The 24,563-nt window shown below is 38.3% G+C and overlaps 1 protein-coding gene across 1 annotated transcript in view; it reads right to left on the reverse strand.

The window, feature by feature from the left end:
- Positions 1-1,426: 1,426 nt before the first annotated feature.
- Positions 1,427-24,563, reverse strand: part of LOC126234646 (cilia- and flagella-associated protein 20-like) — a gene marked incomplete at its 3' end in the record, with an annotated part of 43,404 nt that continues 20,267 nt past the window's right edge. Inside the window, exons 2-4 of the mRNA XM_049943378.1 lie at positions 23,261-23,452; positions 7,374-7,642; positions 1,427-1,448 (exon numbers count right to left, since the gene is read on the reverse strand). Of these exons, the coding sequence (XP_049799335.1) occupies positions 1,427-1,448; positions 7,374-7,642; positions 23,261-23,452 (483 nt within the window). The remainder of the gene's footprint in view (positions 1,449-7,373; positions 7,643-23,260; positions 23,453-24,563) is intronic.

The raw sequence follows: 24,563 nt of genomic DNA on the forward strand, positions 1-24,563 counted from the left end.
GTGCTACCCAGTGTTCGTTTGGCTGCGACTCTGTACACAGCACATTCATGATATTATACCGTGTCCATCGTGCAGCGGCGGTTTGGTTGTCTGTCCTGCTGCCACAGTGGTTGTGAACCTTTAAGAAAATTGAGCTGATCTTTTGTCTGTCGCTGTTTAATACATCCCTTATCTATTTGAGAAAAAGGACGACTCAACAACTTATTATGTGGAAGCTACTGCCAATTGCCCTGGACATTTTTCTCCACCCTTTCCAGTACAACATGAAGTGGCTCTGTTGTACCTGACTGATATGTATCCCGGATCACATGAAGAGAAAACCTCTCCACTGCTGGATATCTTAAGCGCAACTGTCAAAGTGTCCACATCAGATACGAATGCGTAATCTGGAAAAAATAACAACTGAATTGTGGGTACAGCACTGAATAAACACCAATAACACACGTCAGCAACTCACAGTCCAAAGCACGGTCGGTTTCCTAATAGTAGCTAGGCGAGAATCGAAAGAACTCATATGGAATACTATATAATACTGGCCCACGGCTGCGCACTTAGATCTGAGCTGCTGTTGGCTTCGCTCATGTGACCCTGTGATCTCCTGGAAATCAAATTCTGCGTCAGGGCTACTATGGAGTTGGGTAGGGCATTGGCATTATCGTGTTGGGTGATGGCTTGAAAACGGATTTTGTAATGGTACCCACTTAAAAAAGGTGCCCAGTATTGGTGACTCTATGTCATCCTATACAGGAGCTTAGATTGAAGATAGAACAACTAAGGTGAGGGTTTGTGATAAATCAATACATGGATCTTGGTGTCGTATACATAAATGTAAAATTTCTTAATTCCATAAATGGTCACTGATTCTTCCGTCTCAGTTTGAGAATAGTTAAGATGCAGTGAGCTTAGTGTTTTAGGGGCAAAGGCAGTTGGGCGCTCAGAACCATTCACTAACTTGTTAAACAAGCCCAATGGAATAAGGCAGGATGTGGCGCAGGGCCCATTGCAGCAGAGTCGGAGTAAGCCAGTGATATTTGTCCTCGTTGATTTAAGACACTGCAGAACCAGTGTGTGACTAGTATTCCACGGGCAGATCGCACAGCGTCAAGCCCAGTGTAAGCATTGGCGGCGGTAGGGAAACAGGTTTTTTGCTGATGCGACGAAAAGGACTGCTGTGTTATTATCACGCTGAAAAGTTGTGACAGAACCACAATCTGGTTCTGCGAGACGTTTTGAAAACTTCAGAGAACGCGGGGTAACCTTGAACATTGAGAAATCGTGTTTTGGGACCACCACCATGACATTCTTGGGACACGTAATTACAGCGGATGGAATTGCACCCTACCCGGACAAGATTGAGGTCATAGCGAAGTTTCCTCGGCCAACAACCAAGAGACAGCTCCGTGGTTTTTTTGGTATAATAATTTTTTTGCAGAGGTTCAATGAGTAACCTACGTCTCATAGAACTCATAGAGAAAAACCCCAAGAGCTGCGAATATGGAGTAACATTGGAAAGTGGTAATCAAATGCAGAAAGACTCGCAGATGACCGGTGCTTGGTATAAAGACTGACAATTTGCGATAAACACAAATAAATGTTAACGTAAAATGCTAAAACTGTTGGAAACGCCAAACATTGCTTGACTACACAAGTCGCAATCAATCACAGCTGCCAAAAGGCTGCAAGTATCAATCAAGAGCAATTTAAGGTATAGGACAGTCACATGTCAGAATGAGATTTATCAGAAACGGTCCTAAGAGAAATCCAGTCCACCTAGGTAGGAAGTAGCTTACATAATTCCCATTCAGGAACTCGCTCATGTTGACATGCATTTCCGTTATGAATGCTGCAGACGAGATGTTCAGTCCGAAAGGCAGTTTTCGAAATTGATTGCACCTTCAAAATGGGAGAAATGCGGTATATACTGGAGAAGCGGGGTGGAGTTCGACTTGCCAAAAACTACTTAGGTCGTTAAGTCTTGGCCAGTGCCAAGCTGGAGCAATGCGGTGCCTACTTAAAAGACGGGCTGTGGTTATAACGCCTTTCGTTCCTTTCTCATATTGTCGCCGCTTCCTTTCAGGGAGGTTCCCAACTCGCCACATTCACGCGGCCGCTGGCCATCCTGCACCGCCACTTACAGCGAACGGAACGTAGTGCCGAGAAAGGAAATCCATCCCCTCACCAACGAAATTCCTCAGACATGTAGGCACTGTGAGCTCGATCACCGATTCGTGCCTCATATTCCATGACAGAAATAGCATGACAACATGTGAATCATGGCCTATTTAACATTTTAATTACGAAAAGAAAAAAAATGAATGAGAAAGGAACTGAAAGACCTTCCAACAAGAGTAGATGGCTCGTAAGGGACCTTCACCTGTCTGTTGTCAGGTACTGCCGCGAGAGGTTAAGCATAGTATCATCACTTTGAGCTGGGGAGCAAGCGTCAGAGCTAACGATGGAAGTTCGTGGAGTCACCTTCACCGAAAAATTGTAAAGACTTGCACGTCAGCTCCCGGAAAGCGCTGCTCATTGACTTTCTGGAACACGGTGTCACAATTAACGCATTGCAGCACGTGGGCATTCTGCAAAAACTGAAGCTTGTCATCAACTCCAAACCCCCAGGAATGCTGACCAACGGTATCGTTGTGTTACAGGATAATGCCCAAGCACACGTTACCAAGGTTCTTTCGACACCGCTACAGAATTTTCGCTGGAAAGCTCTTGAATATTCTTCATACAGTCCCGACATAACACCATGCGATTTTCACATTTCTAGAACCGTGAGGAGAACAAGACGTGGCCATCAATTTGCTTCGGAAGAAGAGGTGCATGTCTGGTGTATAGGTACAGAAGGAAAAGCCCCAACAAGCTACGACAACAATTTAAAACCAATTATAATAACCACTAGCGTCGGAAAAGATGTATTTTGCTACGCCGGAAGGCGAATGACAAATGATGGAAACTCCAATTTTTTTTTTTGCTCAATTATTTAGAGCACTCTGTCTTTAGTTCTCGTGGGGAGAAGACATATTCTTGTGAGAAGTGTGTAGTAGACCTTGTGTTATGTGAATAATAATTTTTATGAAAGTATGAAGTGTGAGAGTTCTTTTTAGTGCAAAACCACGAAAATTTCCTTTTCTTCCGCACACTATGCTAATGTCATGTCACTGTAGCTGCCTGCATCTGAAGAGGAAGTCCGATAAAAATCGGTATTGTATTCACGATCAAAAATGAGAAATAGTCATGGCGGAAGAAGAAGCATTCAACCAAATTCCGTAAATCTCAACGGCGCAAAGCAAGCAAAATCGACGTAAATTTACGCCACCACTGCCTTACACTTTACAAGATCGGTAAATTAAAAGTGAAAGACAATTCATTCGCTGCAAAGTTCATGAAATTCAAACATGACAATATTGTAATTAATTCGATTAATAATTTTTTTGGATGTATACATTTGCACACTGGGTAGAATCGTGAGTCTTTAAGGAACTGCAGACATTTTTCCATGAAGGCATGGACCGTAATGTCTCGCAGTGGGATAAATCTATTAAATGATATAGCAATTACTTCTGAAATAATAAATGGTGTACTTACTTTTTCCATCTGTCTCGTGTTTATTTGATTGGCCCTTGTAAGTAGTTGAAACCGATTGGAGCAACATTTATGTGAGATGAAGCACGAAAACTTGATAAAATAATTTCGTTTACAAGATGATCCCTGTACTCCCCTTAGGCAACAAGGTCTACTTCGTGTTAACTTTAATTAATATTTCATTAAAGTAGTTTGTTAAACTGGCACCTAGACATTGGAATCTTTCTGTACTGTACTTTGATGCCGCTTTCATATTCTCACAGTTTCACTGCTACCCCACTTCCAAGCACGTGTTTACTATGCTAGATATTAGATTTGTTTTGGGAACGAAACTGTGTCTACTCGTGAGGGTTTGGTCACTGCTAGCACCAGATGTTGCTCTACCCACGATCTCTATTAAAAGTCATATGAATCATTTTCATGCAATAGAAACTCAGGCCAAATATTATAACCTAGGCCTGTGTGAATTTGTCATGCTGAACACTATTCTGTGTCACTTCTCACTAATCGACCCACCCAACCACTCACCCACCTATCCAAGCAACTACGCACACACGCACAGTCCTCTCTTTCTGCATCTTCTTAACGAAAGAACTAAACACACTGATAGTTGAAATATGAGCGTCGTTTCCCATGATTAATGTCTGCTTTCTGTCAAATATTGTCTAAATGCCCCAGTTGATGTGTAAGTTGCAACTACTTATATTGTTCTTTATTACCATACTGTGATCGAGTTTTGTGCTGAATCATTTATCTTGTATAGTTCACTATACTAATTTACAGCTTAATTAAGAGACAAACGTTGGAAACAACATATTTTGCGCTCACTCTTTGGTCACTATATAGCACCACTGTAGGTATCAACATGGGTCCACATGTACCAATAGTGTGAAACCTCACATCGTTAGTTCACAAGATTCAGAGGGCTGTAGAGAATGGAGTTTAGATTGATGCCAAGGTTCTTTATTTCTAGTAAGCCTTTGATACAGTTTTGCTCCACAAGTGAAATACGTACGTTTTTAAAGAATATAGGAAGTGGTATGTGGCTGGGAAAACGTCCGAGTAAACAAAACTAATTAGTTATTATGTTGTTCATAATGGAGAGTTGCTATTAGAAGCGAGATAGTTTTAGACGTACCATAACGTAGTGTGGAAGCACCACTGCTATTTTCCATACATTTAAATAACCTAAAAATATTTTTTTATTTCGTTAAGGCTTATCACAAACCCCACACCTGTGAATCCTGAGCAACGTCATCGGAAAATGGTAATGAAATACAGAAAGACTCGCAGATGATCAGTACTTGATGTAAAGACTGACAATTTTCGATGAACACAAATAAATGTTATGTAAAGCGTAGAAATTGTTGAAAACACCAGACATTGCTTGACTACATTAGTCGCAATCAGCCACAGCTGCCAATAGGCCACAAATATCAATCAAGAGCGTTTTGAGGTATAGGGCAGTCACATGTCAGACTTAAATTTTTCAGGGAGGATCCTAAGGGAAATCCAATCTACCTAGGTATGAGGTAGCTTACGTAATTCTCGTTAGACCAAAACTCGAACACTGTTCGTGATTGAGTGACCCTTACCATACTGGATTAACGGAATCTAGAGACCGTTCAAAGAAAGAACAGTGTAAGTCGTCACAAGCTTGTTTAGTCAAGATGAGAACATAAACTCCAGTAGGGACTCTCTAAGAAAACGTCTTGTATCGCAAATGGTTCCAAACAACTATTCGATATGATAACAACACCAAGATACCAACACCATTACCAAGCGGAAACTGGAAATAGGAAGACGGATTTCTGTTGAATTACCGCTGACGACGAAGACGTCAGAGTCAGAGAACAAGCTCTTATCGAGGAAGGATGTGGAGGAATTTTCCTTAAGCCATTTAGGGAAGTCAAGCAAATCTAAATCGAGATGGTTCGACGAGGATTTGAATGAATGCCTCCCAAATATGAGACCGGTGTCTTATCTCTGCGCCATCTTGCTGGGTGCGGAGACTAGAGAGACAACCGAAATTCTTACGCTTCACCAAAGCGCAGAAATAATTGGGAAGATCAAGGTCACGCTGAAAGCTTCATTCGCAATATTTCGAGAGCCCAAGTTCCTACAAGAGTTGCAAAATATATTACTTCCTACAATTACCATGGCGTTTTATGGCGACGACGGTAAAATTAGAGAAATTCTGGTTTATTAGGAGACTACTGAAAAGTGATCTCTGACTGAAATAAACATGAGACTGGATATCTTGGTATGGTACGTGTAACGTGCCAGGCTGAATCCTTGTATTAGTGCCACTTAAAATTTACGTCACAACCGGATGTAGTGAAACATTTCCTCACCCAGTAGATAGTGCACAGTGTTCCTGACCTACCTTGCTTTGCTTATTCAATATTGTCTTCTCGGTAGCTGCGTCCGTCTCATCTAAATCACACTGCAGCTAAGAAGCCAGGATCCCAGATTATGTTTTCCAAAATCAAAAGTCAAGACGGTATTCATTGTTGAACACTTATGACAACCACAGTGCGATTTATTTGTTATCACTTACACACACAATATTCATGTGACCAGGCCTCTTACACTTAATAATCGTCACATTAGGTAGGTCAAAAACTTCCAGTCTTTAACAATGTTCACAATACGCGTTAAACGCTCAAAGCCGAATACAATTACACTTTTTTGGTACCGACCGGAAAAGTTAAGCTTCTGTTTCAAGTATTATCACATCACATTTCGGCACCGACTTGCCGCACTTTTGCTCCATGAGAATCTGACCGAGAACTAACTGAGAACTGCACCAGCTCGGATCTTATATAGACGAGTGCCTGAATATTTGACTATTTCTGTTAATATATTCTAGTTTATAATCTCCCAGGGTTAAAATGATCCTTTCTAATTGGTTTTGAAGTTGACTATTGGGTTTTATTACTTAAATAACATGAGTGAGCCGTATCAATTTAAATACGCAGAACTAACTGCATCCGCAGTGGGTATTCCCGACTTATAAGCCCTCTTGAACAATTATTTTTACTTATTCAAATTTACTTAATTCTTAATTAATGCACTTACAAAGTTGAGACTGGAGTCACTTTACGTAGAAAAACATGCGTAGCGAAAGTATCAAAACAGTTCTCGGAATTATTCAGTAGTTTGGTCACAATTGGCACTGAAAGTCATACAGGCTACAGATTTCAAGTCGTAATATCTATTTAACTAATAGACTTTAGGTTAATTTAAACACTTTGCTTGAATCAGTAAAATTTAGGCTTTCTTTTGGATGCAGTCTTATAGTTGAATGCGTTCTATTAGCTCACTCGAATTTTACTTAATATGTATTGCGCAATATACGTCATTGTTCATAACATTATATAGGATGAATTTCCAATAAAAATAATTAGCTCATTACTTTCAGAATAGACATTATAATGTACTGAAATAATAGATTTTACTAGGGGAATTTAATTTAAACTATTTCTGAATTCTGTGCTATGAGGCTGATGGCCACAGAATCTGTAGTCGGAATCTGAGTAGTGAAAATGAAAAAAAAAATAAATAAATAAAAGGTAATTGCTTAACTAAGTTACTGAAGGAGTGTAAAACCAAAACAGGATAGCAGTGGGAAACTCTGCTTCGTTACTTACGTGCCTACTATGCCACATTGAGTGAGGTGCAAGCATAGCTGAGATGTAAGAAATGTGAACCAGTAGACGTCTTTGTTGCAAGTGCATCATTTATATTTTATTAAGTATTAATTGACTCGGGGAAAGAACTTGTAATCTTTAGGCAGTTCATCATTTGCATAGAGCCTATCGGAAAAGTAGATTCTCCGAAGTCGGCAGTTGGCGTGCACTTGGACGCGCACTGTCTCGACGTAGGCGGTGCCGTAGGCTCGCCTCGTGATGTCGGCCAGATTGAAGCGGACCTCGTTCCAGTTGGGGTTGAGGCTCATGGGCATTGTGGCCGAAAATGGCTGCACACGGGTTGCCGACTGGTAGTTGCTCACACGGAATCGCCGCCGCATATTACTGTCATCCAGCACCTGCCAACAAATCGTCAGTGACCATCTGGATGCAATGACTGTCAGTCGAAATAAGTGTTTTATAAACACAGAGAGAGTTACTGTAACGTGGATACAAGAAGGTAAGTGAGCAATGTACTTCCTGAAAATAAAGTCACAGAATAAATGGAGACATCATCAGTTTGTTCTCTGCCAGTCTTGCCCTCTTTGTTCCACACCATATGCTTTGGAAGCTCTCTTCTCGTATCTGGCAACGTAAGAGGACGATGTACATGGGGGCCTACATTTGCTCCTAATGCTCTCGCAATAATAATAACAATAACAAAACAATCACTCATATAGATACATCGGCTACACCATTGCAATTTCATAACCACTTCTACAACCCTTTAGATCACATAACATCAACAGATACAAAGAAAGTACATTTGAAAAAGAAAACACTACATGGTAAGTACCCGTATCATCTAACACAGCCACACATCGATCAAGACACATCCAACACATGGCTAAGAAAAGGCAATATATACAGTGAGACGGAAGGATTCATGATTGCAATACAGGATCAAACAATAAACACCAGATATTACAGCAAGCATATTATTAAAGATCCCAATGCCACAACAGATAAATGCATACTTTGCAAACAACAAATAGAAACAGTATATCACATCACAAGCGGATGTACAATACTAGCAAATACAGAATACACCAGAAGACATGACAATGTAGCAAAAATAATACATCAACAACTTGCCATACAACATAAACTAATAAAACAACACGTTCTCACATACAAGTATGCACCACAAAATGTACTGGAGAATGATGAATACAAATTATAATGGAACAGAACCATTATAACAGATAAAACAACACCATATAACAAACCTGACATCATACTCACCAATAAAAAGAAGAAATTAACACTGAGAGGCACCCACATGCCTTGCTCATACTGTGGCATCAAGCAGTCAGGCCTGCAAGATGAGTGGTCTGCCAAGCGAGTGGATTCATTCTTATTTATCGAGTAACATGAACTCTAGTACTCACACTTGTTACAAGTTATCCTCCTATATGATTAATACGCAACGGAAACACGCATCTGACTATCAGTAATTTACAGAACTCTGACTGTACACTACGCACTGACAATACCACATTTTCTTTCTATTTTTATTTAACGGCTTTTGTCAACACGTGGCCACCTCACTGAATATGAATGGCGCACACATTATAAATTCGGGACATTATGACAACATACCATTCGAAGGAAAAGTCCACCAATCTTTTTCTTTCACTATCTTATTTATTCCGATAAATTCTCTAACCTAAACACACAAATTCTATAACCTACAACAATAACACATGAGAAATTCCGCCCAGTGGGCATGGCTTTACATTGGTGAAGCTCTATATTATGGTCTCGTAATTATTTAATGCTACAGTGCACTTTCTGGATAGGATGGTGGATCTTTTATTATTTCTCACACTTCGACTCTCACAATCATCATCACGAAACTATCCTCCAGACCGAGCAATACAGAAGGAACAAGCATAACCCACTAATCTTTTGAAACTACCTTACTACTCTCCCATGCAAACCACACATACCCAAATTACATGACATACACCACACTACGACATGAAATACAAAACACTAAATAGTCACAACATTATCACTTTCAGCTTTCCCACTTCAATTAGTATTTATCCCAGTTTCACACGACACTGCCCCACTTTGTAATTCTACTTTCCTACTATGAACTCTGGAGATATTTGCACGTCTTCCTGTGCAATGCAAGCCAAGTGGCGTTGCTGGATAGACGGCCGACTCACCTTGCTTCTCTCTCAGAGTTTGAATCTAGCGTCACATGGAATCATATCACGCAAAGTAATATTAAGAACGTATTCATCACACACGCGAGTCCTCAACTGATACCATGGACGAGTACTTCTCTTTATCTTTTGTCTCATACACAGTTTGAGACTCACACAGTACTCACCACGTGGAAGTACTCGTCTCTAATTTCAAGTCCTGCACACGCCATTTCTTAAATATTTCAACTTATGGTACACACGCTATTTCTTAAATATTTCAACTTATTGTACACACGCTAGTAATTCAGCTTAACTTAAGCACACGGAAGTATTTCAACTTATTGCTAACGTGGTTTCATTGTGACCGTTGGTCACTTCCGAAGATTACTACAATCCCATTAATATTACCTGCCTGACATTGAATTCTCCCCACAAAAGTTCCTGAAATAGAGAAATTATTATTTCAAACTACTCTTAAATATTCCACATGCATACCATGTCTCCACTCTTTTGTCATTACGGAGCACAACTAAAACAGGTCTTAACAGCACAAGATCCAGCGGCAGAGTGCTGAAACATGGCCGTTCTTTAGGTCATCTCGCACCTCTGTCGAGGTGGGGGAAGACCATGCTACCGTATTGGTCAGCCACATTTCAGGCGCTCAAAGCTCAGGTAAATTTCATCTCTTTTGTCCCACCAAAGGTGGCCAAAGGATCGTCTCAAAGATGATCATATATTCACATTCACTATCTGCGGTTAGCAGACGATCATACATTCATTCATTTCACAGATCTCACCAAACTGGATGTAGGGATTTATTTTGTGGGAGTGCACATGTGATCAATTAAATAAATAAATTGTCTTTCTTTCCCACACTGGTATCCGGCTTCGCTGTATTAATTGAAATTGAGTTATTTTACAAAAAAAATGTGTTGTTCTGACAAAAATACTGAAGTATGTTGTCCCTAATTTCAATGTCGGGCAGTACTGTACCCTTTCAACACAAATAATCGCAACATCCGTACCCAATACAACAAATATACAGAAGAAAACAAAAGAAAAAATTGAAAAATACATCAAACTGACTGAGGCACTCAAGGACATGTGACATCAGGATAAAGTTGACATTATACCAATTATACTACCAACTACAGGATTCATACCACACAATATCCACCAGTACATCAACGCAATACAGCTACATCCAAACGTATATATAAAACTACAGAAATCTGTAATTATTGATACATGTTCAATTACCCGAAAGTTCCTAAATGCAATGTAACATATACTGTACAGTTAAAAGGAAGTCACGCTTAATCAAGGTCCGCGTCACTTTCCATTTTTAACCAGACATAACGTCTGAGAAAGGAAAGAAATAACAATAATAATTAGCAATCGACGGTGGCGTTTCTTTTTGTATAACAGTACATCTATCTCTTTACAGCTGCCCACTATCAGATAGTTCCCTGGAGTGGTTTGAAAAATAGAATAGAGGAATAGTATGTTGTCTGTTGGAAAGAAATGTCATCTGGATTCCATCTTTTCTCAGGAATGTCACAGTGTTTAGTCCTAGGCCCGTTACTGTTCTTCCTGTATGTTAATGTCATCTCGTTCGGCCTGTACTTCTGTAATTATGATTTATATGCCAATGACCTGTAGATTTCTTCAGACGCCGAGCCTGAAGATATAAAAAACGACGACCTGCATTCAGTGTACAAATGAATGAACAATTTGTAACTACACTGAAGCGCCAAAGAAATTAGTATTCAAATACAGAGATGTATAAACAGGCAGAATACGGCGCTGCGGTCGGCAACGCTTACATAAGACAACAAGTGTCTGGCACAAGTTGCTAGATCGGATACTGCTGCTACAATGGCAGGTAATCAAGATTTAAGTGAGTTTGAATGTGGTGTTATAGTCGGCGCGCGAGCGATGGGACACAGCATCTCCGAGATACCGATGATGTGGTGATTTTCCCGTACGACCATTTCGCGGTGTACCGTGAATATCATGAATCCGATAAAACATCAAATCCCCGACATCGCTGCGGCCGGAAAAGAGCCTGCAAGAACGGGACCAACTACGACTGAAGACAATCGTTCAATGTGAAAGAAGTGCAACCCTTTCGCAAATTGGTGCAGATTTCAATTTTGGGTCAACAACAAGTGTCAGTGAGCAAACCATTCAACGAAACATCATCAATAGGGGCTTTTGGAGCCGAAGGCCCACTCCTGTACCCTTGATGACTGCACGACACAAAGCCTGGGCCCGTCAATACCGACATTGGACTGTTGTTGACTGGAAACATGTAGCCTAGTCGGACGTGTCTGGTTTCAAATTGTATCGAGCAGATGGACGTGTACGTGTATGGAGACAATCTCATGAATACATAAGACCCAGCGTGTCAGCAGGGGACTGATCAAGCCGGTGGAGGGTCTGTAACACTGTGAGGTGTGTACAGTTGGAGTGATATGAAACCCGTGATACATCTAGATACGACTCTGACAGATGACACGTACGTAAGCATCCTGCCTGATCACCTGCACACATTCATGTCCATTGTGCATTCAGACGGACTTGGACAATTCTAGCATGACAATGCGACACCCCACACGTCCAGAATTGCTACAGAGTGGCTCCATGGAACACTCTTCTGAATTTAAACACTTCCGCAGGCCACCAAACTGTCCAGACATGAGCATTATTGAGCGTATTTGGGATGCCTTGCAACGTGCTGTTCAGAAGAGATTTCTATCTCCTCGTACTCTTACGCATTTATGGACAGCCATGCAGGATTCATGGCATCAATTCCCTCTAGCACTACTTCACACATTAGTCGAATCTATGCCACGTCGTGTTGCGGCACTTCTGTGTGCTCACGGGGGCTCTGCACAATATTAGGCAGGTGTACCAGTTTCTTTGGCTCTTCAGTGTAAAACTAAACGTGAAAAAATCCCAAGTAATTTTAGTGTCTCATTATTGGTTAATTAGTCCTGAAATTCTCAAACGTTACCAGCTGATCTTCTAAACGACGCCGCTACAAAATATCGGAGATTGTTGAAGAATCTGTATTATCTTTGCATGAGCATTTCAACTGTGCAGAATAACTGTTGCCATATGCAGGAAACCCTTCGTTTCTCTCTGTTCACTTGAAAGATACTCGAAACATATTCATACTTGATGTGAAATGGAAACTGTATCATAAGTTCCGTCTCCACTAGAATAATGTAATCCAACACGGTGCAGTATAGTACTGAAAACTGGTGACCAGTGGTTTCAAAATTTTATTCGTTCTCGTCTCTCTTAAAGTAGCAAATGCTTCTGGGGCGCCGTAAGTCAGAATATCTTAACTGGACACTAGCTTGCAGGTGTACGTTTCAAGTACAGTACATACATTAATATGTCGATCATAACAACATCGCATGTACTTCTACAACAGATCGCGTGCATAAGCCCACGAATTTTTACAAGGGTGAGTCAAATGGAAACCTTAAATTTGTAATAACAAATCGAAATTTCGCGCCGTTATCCTGTAAGTTGGTAAGCGTGCCTGTATAGGTGGCAGCATAGTGCACATGCACACACACCGTCGCAGTATCAGTATAAAGATGGCCGCCCAACTTCGGACTTGCACCATGGAAGAACAGCGTTCTGTTATTCGGTTTTTGCATAGTGAAGGTGTGAAACCTATTGAAATTCATCGACGAATGAAGGTTCAGTACGGTGATGCATGTTTGTCACAACAGCAAGTCTACGAATGGAGTAGGAAGTTCGCAAAGGTGTGACTTCAGTGGAAGATGTTCCTCATCCAGGTCAGGCACAACGACTTGTGACTCCACAGAACATTGCAGCAGTTGAAGCCATAGTGAAGGAAAACCGCCGAGTGACACTGAATGACATTGCACCATGTTTACAGATTATTCATGGGTCAGCGCACCACATTGTGCATGTTGTGCTCCAGTTTCACAAAGTGTCTGCAAGATGGGTGCCATGGCAACTGACTCCTGAAATGAGAGAACGACGTGTTGATGCTTGCGAAGAACTTCTTCGGCGCTTTGAACGAGAAGGTGATTGCTTCCTTGCAAGAATCGTTACTGGGGACGAAACCTGGGTTCACTTCCACCAACCGGAGACGAAGAGAGCGAACAAGGAATGGCGCCATTCCTCATCACAAAAGCCAAAGAAGTTTTGAACAGAACCATCAGCAGGGAAGGTTATGCTGACTCTCTTTTGGGACGAAAAAGGCGCCATTTTGGAGCATTACATGCCTAGAGCGACCACTGTCACCAGTGCATCATACACAGATCTCCTAAAAAATCATTTGCGGCCTGCAATCAAATCAAAGCGACGTGGATTGCCGTCAGCAGGTGTCCTTTTGCAACATGACAATGCAAGGCCCCACACTGCCCGTACAACAGTTGCAACAATCACAGACCTGCATTTTGAGTGTCTTCCTCATCCACCATACTCACCAGACCTTGCCCCAAGTGATGTCCATATGATTGGACCACTCAAAGACGCAGTGGGAGGAAAGAAGTTCCGTTCTGATGAAGAGGTTCGCCACACGGTGCATGAGTGGTGGTGCAGACTACCAAAAGAATTTTTTTCTAAAGGAATTTATGCACTTTGTAAGCGCTGGAGGACTTGCATTGAGCGTGGGGGAGATTATGTTGAAAAGTGATACAGCTTTGTACCGCTTCTGCACAATAAATAATATTTAAAAAATATTTAAGATTTTCATTTGACTCACCCTCGTATTTATTGTGCCTGTATAGATTACTGTTGCAGAACATGCCTAATAGTGGCATTCTTTACAGGATCGCTTTTGTGAACTGGGGGACTGTGGGGGCCTGAGTGGGGACCACTGCTGCTGATGGTTAGAACTACAGCAGAAAACTCAGTAAAGTGCTTGCCAGGGGTGTGCCGGATTAGGGAGAAATATACCTTTCTCTCTGTTCCTTCTTCCCCATTGCTGCCAAAGGTAAATGGTATTGGCCATATGAAATAAATATTGGTCAGCTGTAAGAAGATAACATGTGGTGTTATACACAAAGCAGCATCAGTGTCGATTGCAGTTTTATCAATTTTTAACAAGAGCATCAGGAACAAAAGTGAGTCCCCGTGAGCAGCATTCTCCTGCTGTGCCAGAAGCGACAGACGTTTTCTAATGAGGAAAGACAAATAATAAAGAACACAATCTGTGGTGGTGAAATGTCTTTTTATACTCCTAGTAAAAACATAAAGAATTAAAAAAGTGTATGATAACAGAGACTATAAGATATTTCTACTAAGTGGAGAAGAAAATCTCTTGTGCCAAAGCTCCTCACAGCAAGCAGGAGAGGAATCTAATTTTCTTAATCTGTTGTCACATTAAGGAGATTACTGCATACAATGGGATTCAGATGGAAGAGGTGTTCTTGCAATTTTGATAGGGCAGCAGAATATAGTCCCCTGACGACTGAAATACTTGAGCAACATCAGAATTTTTCATTCTCTGAACTGAAACATTGTTCATTTAGATAAATCTTGCCAGGGAAATAATATTACATTTAGTATACACTGGCAGAACAAAAGTATTATGGATGTCACTACAAGTAGCAGTTCATACAACAGACACAATTGTTCATGCAAATCCCAGCTACAGAGTACACACAGACGAAGAATTTGACGGTTGTCACTGAAGTATCATTACGCTGAAGAGGTGTAATGGTTTAATGTACACAGCCTAATAAAAAAAATGAAGCACCAAGTAGACAAGGAGAAAGCGAAATGAAACTTCACTGATTGACAGGGTATGTGATGTTATTTCATTGATTACAAATTAGAGTCAAATTCATAATGAACTTGGCAGTAAGAGCGCACTTATCAGTAAGACGTTACCTGCCCTTCTGCCCTGGATGCATGCACTCTTTCCATTGGGAAGGGTGTCATAACATCATGCAGACAGTTCATAGAGACACAAGCCATGTGTGGACAACGATTATCCTGTTGAAAACTGGCACCACAGTATTGTCACACGAGAGGTAACAAATGAGAATGCAAGATCTATGAGGCATACCGTTGTGTTGTCAGAATTCCCTCAATCACTAACAGTTATGTTCTTCTCCATGATGGCAGGAGAAATACCATCGTGCTTCTCGAAACCAGTGTAAGAATGGGACCTCTCCCTTGATCATGGTCACCTGGAGTGGTGCAGAACTGTGATTAATTGCTGAGCACAATGCAAGGCCATTCATCAGCAGCCCATGCTTCCCACTCACAACGCAACTCAACAGTCTTTGTGTTGTGGTGTTAATGTCAGCCTACTCATGGGATGGTAATTCACCATTCTGGCTGCTACTATTAGTCTCCAAACAATTGTGTGGCATGACACAAAATGTTTTAGGTAATCTGTTACCTGTTCTACAATAGAAGGCACTCTTATGGGAATCGTCACCTTAGTGTACACGAGTAATGAGTGAATGGGCAAATATCTGTTAGGTACATTATGTATGTAGATTATGGACAGTTGGGAATGTGGGTCTCACGGGAAGAGTGCAAGAGATAAGTCCCTGCAGTCGCACTATTCATCTGTGTCCTTTGTGGCTCAGATGGATAGAGCATCTGCCATGTAAGCAGGAGATCCTGGGTTCGAGTCCCGGTTGGGGCACACATTTTCAGCTGTCCCTATCGAGGTATATCAACAACACCTGTCGGCAGCTGAGGGTTCAATTAATTATCATTCATTTTTGTTTGTTTCCTTACATTTTCTATTTCAAAAATTAGTACCTATGACAATTTCTCTCTGTGAAACACATCTTCTCCTGTTGTTACGATTCTGTCTTTCTCCATTTGTCAGTCGCCAAACTCTTTTCCTCTTCATTTCTGGTATTATACCACATCCATAAACTCCTGTTTATCTTTTACCACTCTGTTCTCTCATGCCTATCTCTGCCTTGTCCCAATGTGTCTATCTACCTGCTTGTAAATTATCTGTGTTATTATACTCTTCATGCACAAATACATACCGTGTTGTTTTTTTCTGGTGTAGTTATATGACCAACATTACAACCTATGGAAATATTTCGCTCGATATGAAATTACAGCATTGGCTGCTCAAAAAAATAATTTGAAGGTCACGACACTGATTAATTGAGGCTATGGATCAGTCCATCAAGAGTGTTCACACAGCAGTGTGACCTACACTAAGTAACACCATACTTAGTGCCATTATTATAACTATTCTTGTATTACTATTATTATTATTGTTATTATTATCTGTTCATAAAGGTGTATACAGTTTTCACTATTTAGAGCAATCATTAATATTTTTAGTGGTTGTTTATGTATGAAAAAATGTTGGTCTTATTGCTGATTCATGCATTGGAATCGATATGGGGAAATGTATTTTTAAGAAAGGAACGGCTGGAGGGAAATCCCTTTGTATATAGGAGGTTAGTGAGCACATAAAAATAAAGGACGTAGTAGTATGTACTGAACTTTCCAAGACAGAAAAGGCCAATCTGTCAGTTACTATACTTTAGACTGCCAGCACCTTGAGTGAAAACGAGCCTAATTATCTTCAGTTTTACTGTCACTATGCCTCAGATTGACGCAAAAGCAGATTACTGCTCTCTGACATATTTGTTCAGTGCTTTATCGTGTTGGCATATAGAAAGAAGAATTATATTAGAGCAATCTATATGCTGGACTATTTGTGAAATACTAGTCAACATTATCATCACCATAGTTCATGGCATTGTTGCCTCCAGGGAATGGACAGTTTCATTAGATTTGTCAAACTGCATGACTCAATATCTTCTTTGCTGTGATATAATACTTATTGGCAATTAGTTCTCTGTGTTTTGAGACCGTTACAACCTTAGCACATAACTTGTGGTAGTATTCATTTTGTAATCCCAAGTGGTGCTTGAGTGTGAATAATGTAGAAACTAATTGTAAAAGCACTGTTTGATTTTCTTAATTATAATAAGTCCTAAAAATATGAGTAAAATTACTAGATTAAAAAGATTGAATGTATCTTATTCCATTCTGTTTTGAAGCCATTCTTCAATAAGTAATTGATACAGAGGTTGAATATGGTGTAATGCATTTCTGCTTCAAGAGTGTTCCGAAGAAGTGTTGCCAGGTATCATTACATTGAAAGGAGCTCCAACTTATAGAAGTAGGTTTGATCATTGCTTGAATAGATAATACAAGACACATATTCCTTCAAAGCTAGATAGTTTAGTTAGCATACGTTATTGTGAGGGATTGGTTTGATAGTCTATTAATATGCCATTTTAGAGACTACATAGATGCTGTTAATGCTGATAAATTTAACGAAGTTGTCCACCACCGAGATAAATGCTAGAAGGTTCCATTTTATCTAATGAATCCCTGTAGTTTAAAATTGTTAACACTTATTTCAAAATTATACATCCTATGTGGACTGGAGACCATAATTTTGCCTGATTATAGATAATTACAAATGCTAAACAAATCCCTGCTCAAATGATGCCATGGAATATACATTCTCCTGTGTAAAATAATGCTGTGTTTTGGAGATGAAACCAATAGTCCAAGTGCTTAAAATCCTTTAGTTACACAATCACAGTAATAAAGCCCATAAAATAGTCTCACTAACTTCTTGTCATAGTAATACAGTAAAGGGCTGATATACATTGTGGCTCTATTTACTCAGTATACAATGTGATTTTCACAACCATGTACAAACTCTAGGGAGTGATACATGAGAGGATTCTTCGTAAGAGTATCCTTAAAAACATTTTTTAACCTTTCAGTTTATTAATTGTGTTAGGTTGTTGCTGTGCAAGAAAGACCTCTCTTTTTATTTTCCTTCCATCTTAACTGCAGATGTCTGATGATAGCAGTAGCCAAAAAGTTGTAATAAATAAAGAATTTTTAATAAGCAGTCTCTGTGGTTTTATTCAGAAAATATTCACAATGATCATGGACTCATAGAGGAAATTCACTTTGTATATGAATAAGTCAATATTTGCTTATAAGTGACAAAATTGAGGCCCAGAGTAGTAAAAGAGAGGAACAGAACATTGAAACTGGATATCAAAGTACTGATGCCCAGTACAATAAGACAGAGATTAATTTAAGAAAAGGGGACTTATAGCCAAAAATATATGAGTGCTGAATGAAGAAATTAAAAGTATTAAAGTAGAAATGGAGAATCTGAACTCAAATGTTGCAAATACGTAGGTTCAGATAAATGACACCAACTGGAGAAAATCCAGAAAAGTGTTGAACTTGTGATTCAAATAAAGATAAAAGGTGCATGCCTTAAAGAAGAAATATTTGGGGAAAAAGGAACTGAAGCTTCAAATTTGAGGAAGATTGTTTCAACTAATGAAGGCATATTGCATAAATATGTAGATGTTTGTGAACAAAGGTGGCCCATGTAGACTTTATAAAGAACAGCAAAAGAATACTACCAGGCAATCTGACTGATGAAGAAATGATTAATACTGTAATAACAGCACTTGCAGGAGATTTGAAACATTGGTGTCTGATTTTACGTACAGACCAGACGACTTTCAATAATTTTTTAATGACCAGTGGTCTGAACAAACACAGGATTGTTTGCTGCCGGAGTTTATTATGACCAGGATGCATAATAACTGGGGAAAAACACTATGAGAGAGTTTTGTTAAAACAAGGACCGAAAGTTGTTGCACCTTAGAAATAGGCTTCAGAGTCCGTAACTGTCTGGAATCTTTGGTAAAAACTCCCAAAATATTCAAGAGCTACATAAGTAGTAACCACAAAAGGTTTTCTGCATTTCCTGAACGTGGGAAGGACGAAGATAATTGGTGTGAAAATCGTAATTTTCGTCAGAATAATAATGTGGAGATGTTAGAGACAATTTTGCGAGACATAGGAGAATATTTGGGCCATTTCATGGCAATAAGCGTTACGTGGAAAGCAAGGTCGAATGTAGAGTGGGCTGAACAAATACAGAAACACTTTCTTGGCTCAGCAATAAGAAACGAGGATATTACAGAAGCAGAAGTTAGTGTAGTAAAAATCAGAAAAAAAGCGAAATGAGAGGCTTTTGTGTTGGATATGCATAATAATAAGCTGGTACTGGCAAGTGACCATGAGTATGCTACCACAATGAATGCATATGTATGAGTGGAGCAGACCAGTCAGCTGTGTCTGAGAATAAAGTAGCTATTGTAGCTTGGCAGAGGTTTGACGCTATTGGAGTAAGCAATGAACTAGCTTCACAGAAACCAGATGTAATGTCAGTCATGAATGAACATATGCAAGTAGTCAAAGAAATGACAGCAGTTCATCTGATGTCAGAATAAATGATACCAGTAAAAATGAATAATTGTGAGGAATGCATAATCGATTAGAAGCAATCTAGAGAGATTTCAAGCTCTGCAAATAGAAGGATATTTAGAGGGAAGTGATGAAGGGATTAAAGAGATTTGAAAAGAAAAGGAAGGTTGTTCATAACATAATGACACACAATATGAAGGAAGATGGGGGAAGAGCTAAAGAGAGCATTGTACAAAGTACTCAAGATGTTGAGCTTATTGAGACAGAGGGTGCTGAAAAAAGTATGTGAACAGCTAATGAAAATAAATTGTTGTTAAGGAGTATCGCAAAAAATATGTGAATTCATGATGTTATTATCAGCTTTCCTTGTTAATGAAGTAAATTTAAAAGAACAAGGGTGGGAGGAAACACATCATACAAAGTAAAAAATCGTCATCATCAGAGCCAACTATGACAAAAATGGTCGTGAAGGGGTTGATATTATAAGAAGTAATAGTATAAAGTCAGCTGTGTTGCTGTCAGTTCAAAAACCTGCAGTAATAACTGATCCAGAGAGTATGAAGCCACCGGATAAGGTCTTATATACATCACTAAATAAATGCAGCAGAAGATATTGTGAAACAAAACCAAAAAAGTCTTCAGAGAAAATATATTGATGATGAATATTTCCTGGAATTAAAGATCAAACAAGATTTATGGTGGATGGCTCTAGAAAATATGAAAACATATATACTATAAAATATGCTCACACAACAGAAATGTTGAATTGTAAAATGTCGTGTATTATGGGGTACAAGTTCATGGCTTTTCTCAGTCTTTTTTTTAATATATAAAAAGTAAACCAAAACTAGTTACAATGTCAGCATTCGCTGAGTTGCTACTCACCATAGAGTGGAGACACTTAGTCGAAAAGAGGCGCAACGAAAAGAGTGCCAAACAAAGCTTTTGGCCAAACAGACCTTCATCAGAACAGACAAGAAGCACACCCCCCCACCCCATCCCCCCCACACACGCCTGCACAGTTTGCACACACTTGATCAGAGTATCTAGCTGCCAAAACCAGATAGTCTGCAGCTGTATGTGTCTGATTGCATTTGCGTGAGTGTGTATATGTGTGTCTATCGTCTATTCTGATGAAGGCTTTGTTTGACAGTCTTTTTCTTGTTCCTATCTGCGACTCAGGATCTCTGCTTTATGATGAGTAGCAACTTTGAGTATCTTTTTCTTAATATTGACATCAGTTTTTAGTAATTCTGAAATTTAGAGCTGAATTTGTTACGAGTTTTAATTGGTTCATTGAACAGAAAGTAGCCATTGATTGTAAAGCAGAACTATTAAAACTGTCACGGTACCGAGAGGTTTAAAATTAGCATTTGAAGAACTAGATTGTGACAATGAAAGTTATCATCTGCAAAATCTGACTACTTTTTATCAAAAGGATGACGAATTAAAGGCAATAATAAACGAACACATGATCTTATGGAAGTAAAAAAATCTAAATTGCGTGACATATTGAGTAAGAACAGGGAAGAGGTCGAAAAGAACTGCATATACACTATGGAAGTAATACTGTATGAAGCTTTTTTGACAATCATATCCAGTTCCATCAACTAAGAAAGAAGCAGTTCAACAAGATATCATCAAAATGTCGGAATGAGGTGTGATTGAAAGAGGTGATAGTCCATACAAATGCCGATTTATCATTGAAAATGAATAAGAAAATGTATGCAAGAGGGTGTTGACATACACAAACCTATGTGCTTCCAGAGAGTGGGATGCATCTACAATATAAAGTATCTGGGAATGGGATGTGTGCTTCATAAATTATAATGAAACATTAAGTTATAATGTATGACATGACAGATGCCATGTCATATAACATGATGCTATGTGTCGTTATACAACATGACATCACATATCACGTTACTTTACCTGACACAATACATTATATAACGTGACGTGTACTAATACTAACAAGTTAACAAATGGGAATATGTCAAGATAGTTTGATTTAAATGTCTTTGAAGCTGCAAGATAAGTGGAAAATGCAGTTCCCTTCTTTTACATCCTCAACTCTGCCCAGGACATATTCGCCTTTTTTGTATTATAGGAGCATTTTTCATCCTGGTAATAATACTGTTGATGCTGCTGCTTGCACAAAATTCAATTTAATTAATTTTTCACTTATTTTCATGTTTTCTATTTGTTAAAAGAGGAATTAATGAGAGTTAGCTGATCTCCAGTCCTGCTGAAACTGCATATCAGGAATCTGATGAAACTGACATGTTCATTCCTAACTTTAGTGTTCATAGGAGGAGAGGTTTTGTAGATTTGTTGCTCATTAAAAATATGAGAATTATTACCTCTATAAATGGGGTATGAGCCTAATAGCTTAGGTCCCTTGCCATTTTATGATATTACATTAAGGTATGTGATGCACATTAGTTTTTGATACTAAAGGAGGAAAGTTAATCTTATCTTTTGTAATATTTAATGAAGTTAATTTTATTAATATCTTTATCTTATCAACATAAATCTTCACATAAACATGCCACTATTTTTGGTTATTCAATTAATAAATTAAAAATTTTGTTCCTTATTTGTATTTTTCTTTTAAGGTAGTTAATATTTTTATTTGAAAAGTAAAATTTTTCCTGTTTATATTTTTAATAAAAATAATTCAATTAAATGTTTCATTCAAAGTTTTATTTAATTAATTAATAGTTATAATTGATAACAATCAATTAATTATTAAATTGTTTCCAATTATAAATATATCAAAAGCTGCATACATATTTTTTAGAGAAATGAAATTATTATATAATAAAATACCTTTAGTAATGTAATTAAATATTTTATATAACATATGAGTTGTAATAAATATAATTATTTTATTTATCTGAATAACATTTAAAATAATTAATTATATTAATTATAATACTATACTTATGAATTATTTAAATACATATATTAACATATGTATTACTTAATATGATATATGTAGTTGCATGTAAGTATATGCAAATAAATATTTTTCTTTCTTTATTAATAACTGTAAATAAAAATTAAATAATGCAACCATAATATAATATATTTATTGAGATGCTAGCTCCATATATCCTTTTTATACACAGTATAGAATTTGTTGTGCTTATATTGATGCTGTATTCTGTTTCTTCTTTTTTCTTTTTCCATAATAATTTTGTTATTGTGTTAACTAATTAATTTAGGATAGTTTTTAAAAGTTTATCTATGTTTCAAAATGTTTTATTGTTGCTACTTTATTCAAGTCTTCATAAAGTAAATGTTTTTTGCTTTAGTTATTTGTCTCTGTTACCAACTTGAAGTGCTAAACATGAATTGAACTGACTTAGAGATCTTTTCTTCACATCAAATTAATTTATTTTCTCTGATGAACTAGAGGAAGAGTACTTGTAATGTTATACCATGCATCCTCTAAATCATTGCCAACCTGAAATTACACTCAAGACCACAGACTGCCATGTTGCTTACCGTTATTTCAATAGAAAAATACTTCTTAAGGTTTTTAAGAACAAGTACAAGGAAAGGTAAACCAATAGCCAAGGACTCTGATTTGTCTTCAGGGCACGTTATGTATGTTGTCGCCACATTCCTCCCTTCAATGTGTAACACCAAAGATTTTGTGTCTTCATCTAACACTCTCCGTATGTGTCCATTCCTAACCTGAAACAGAAAACATCATCATTAAGATAAGAGTCATTAGTAGAAGACACTTACACTTCCTTTAGTGGGTCAATCCATGCGAGATAATATTAACAGAACAACAGAAATACATATATTACCATCACACTCATATAACAAAACAGAAATATTAATTTCTTTTGTCAGTATTCCTTTTCAGTAGTGATGAAGTGTTGTGTTAAAACTGGCAAAGCACTGGTGAGGAGAAGATGAGCAGGTTGCTGAATGCATATATAATTCATTAAATACATGTGCTCAGGTGATAAAGTGGCAGTGTATGATTTAAAATGCATAATGACCCTGTAAAACCTTGAAAGGCACATTTTGTAATATGACATGTACCAGTTAAGCAGAGTACTCTAGTTGTTGTATTCCAAAATGTTCCTTTCAATTAATATTTTTGAATGATGACACTGGCATATTTTTGCCTCTTTGTCACTTGAGGAATTCAATATAGAATGTGGCTTAATAAATAAACCTAAAATAAATGTCGAGGTGGTTTTCTTAATGTTCATACTAATCAGTTGTTGATATATAATGAGATAAAATATTTACTTGTAACTTCCTTCCAGTTGTTTGAGTGAGGTAAAACATATATGCCCTCAGACACTTTTTCTGTGTGACAAATGACGAGCATTCAGCATAAAAAGGAACTTGGAAAAAACTTTTATAATGCCACAGCATTCACAGGAATGTGGAAGTATCATATTTTTATTCCTATGAGTATAGCCATAGGTAAGGCAAAATATTTTCTTGTGTTAGACCTTTTGATGTTCATAAAATTCAAGTGAACCCAGATATAGATGACATTCTTTGAAATAGATCACAGGACCTGTTTCTTGTCATTATGACAACACATGATAAATGGCTTCTGTGTTATCAAAAGATTGAAAAGGAGAAATAACCTCTTATTTATGCATCCTCATGGATCAGTTCTTTCTTTTTCACACCACAGAAGACCAGTGAGACTGACTCTTTATATTTTATAAATTAAATCCCACAACAGCCACTGGAAGGACATGTACACCATCAAATGAGGAAATTCAAGCTTCACAGTTTACATTTGAAAAGAGTATGTTGATACATCAATATT

The sequence above is a fragment of the Schistocerca nitens genome, chromosome 2 (genome assembly GCF_023898315.1).
Source record: "Schistocerca nitens isolate TAMUIC-IGC-003100 chromosome 2, iqSchNite1.1, whole genome shotgun sequence".
NCBI lineage: Eukaryota > Metazoa > Arthropoda > Insecta > Orthoptera > Acrididae > Schistocerca > Schistocerca nitens.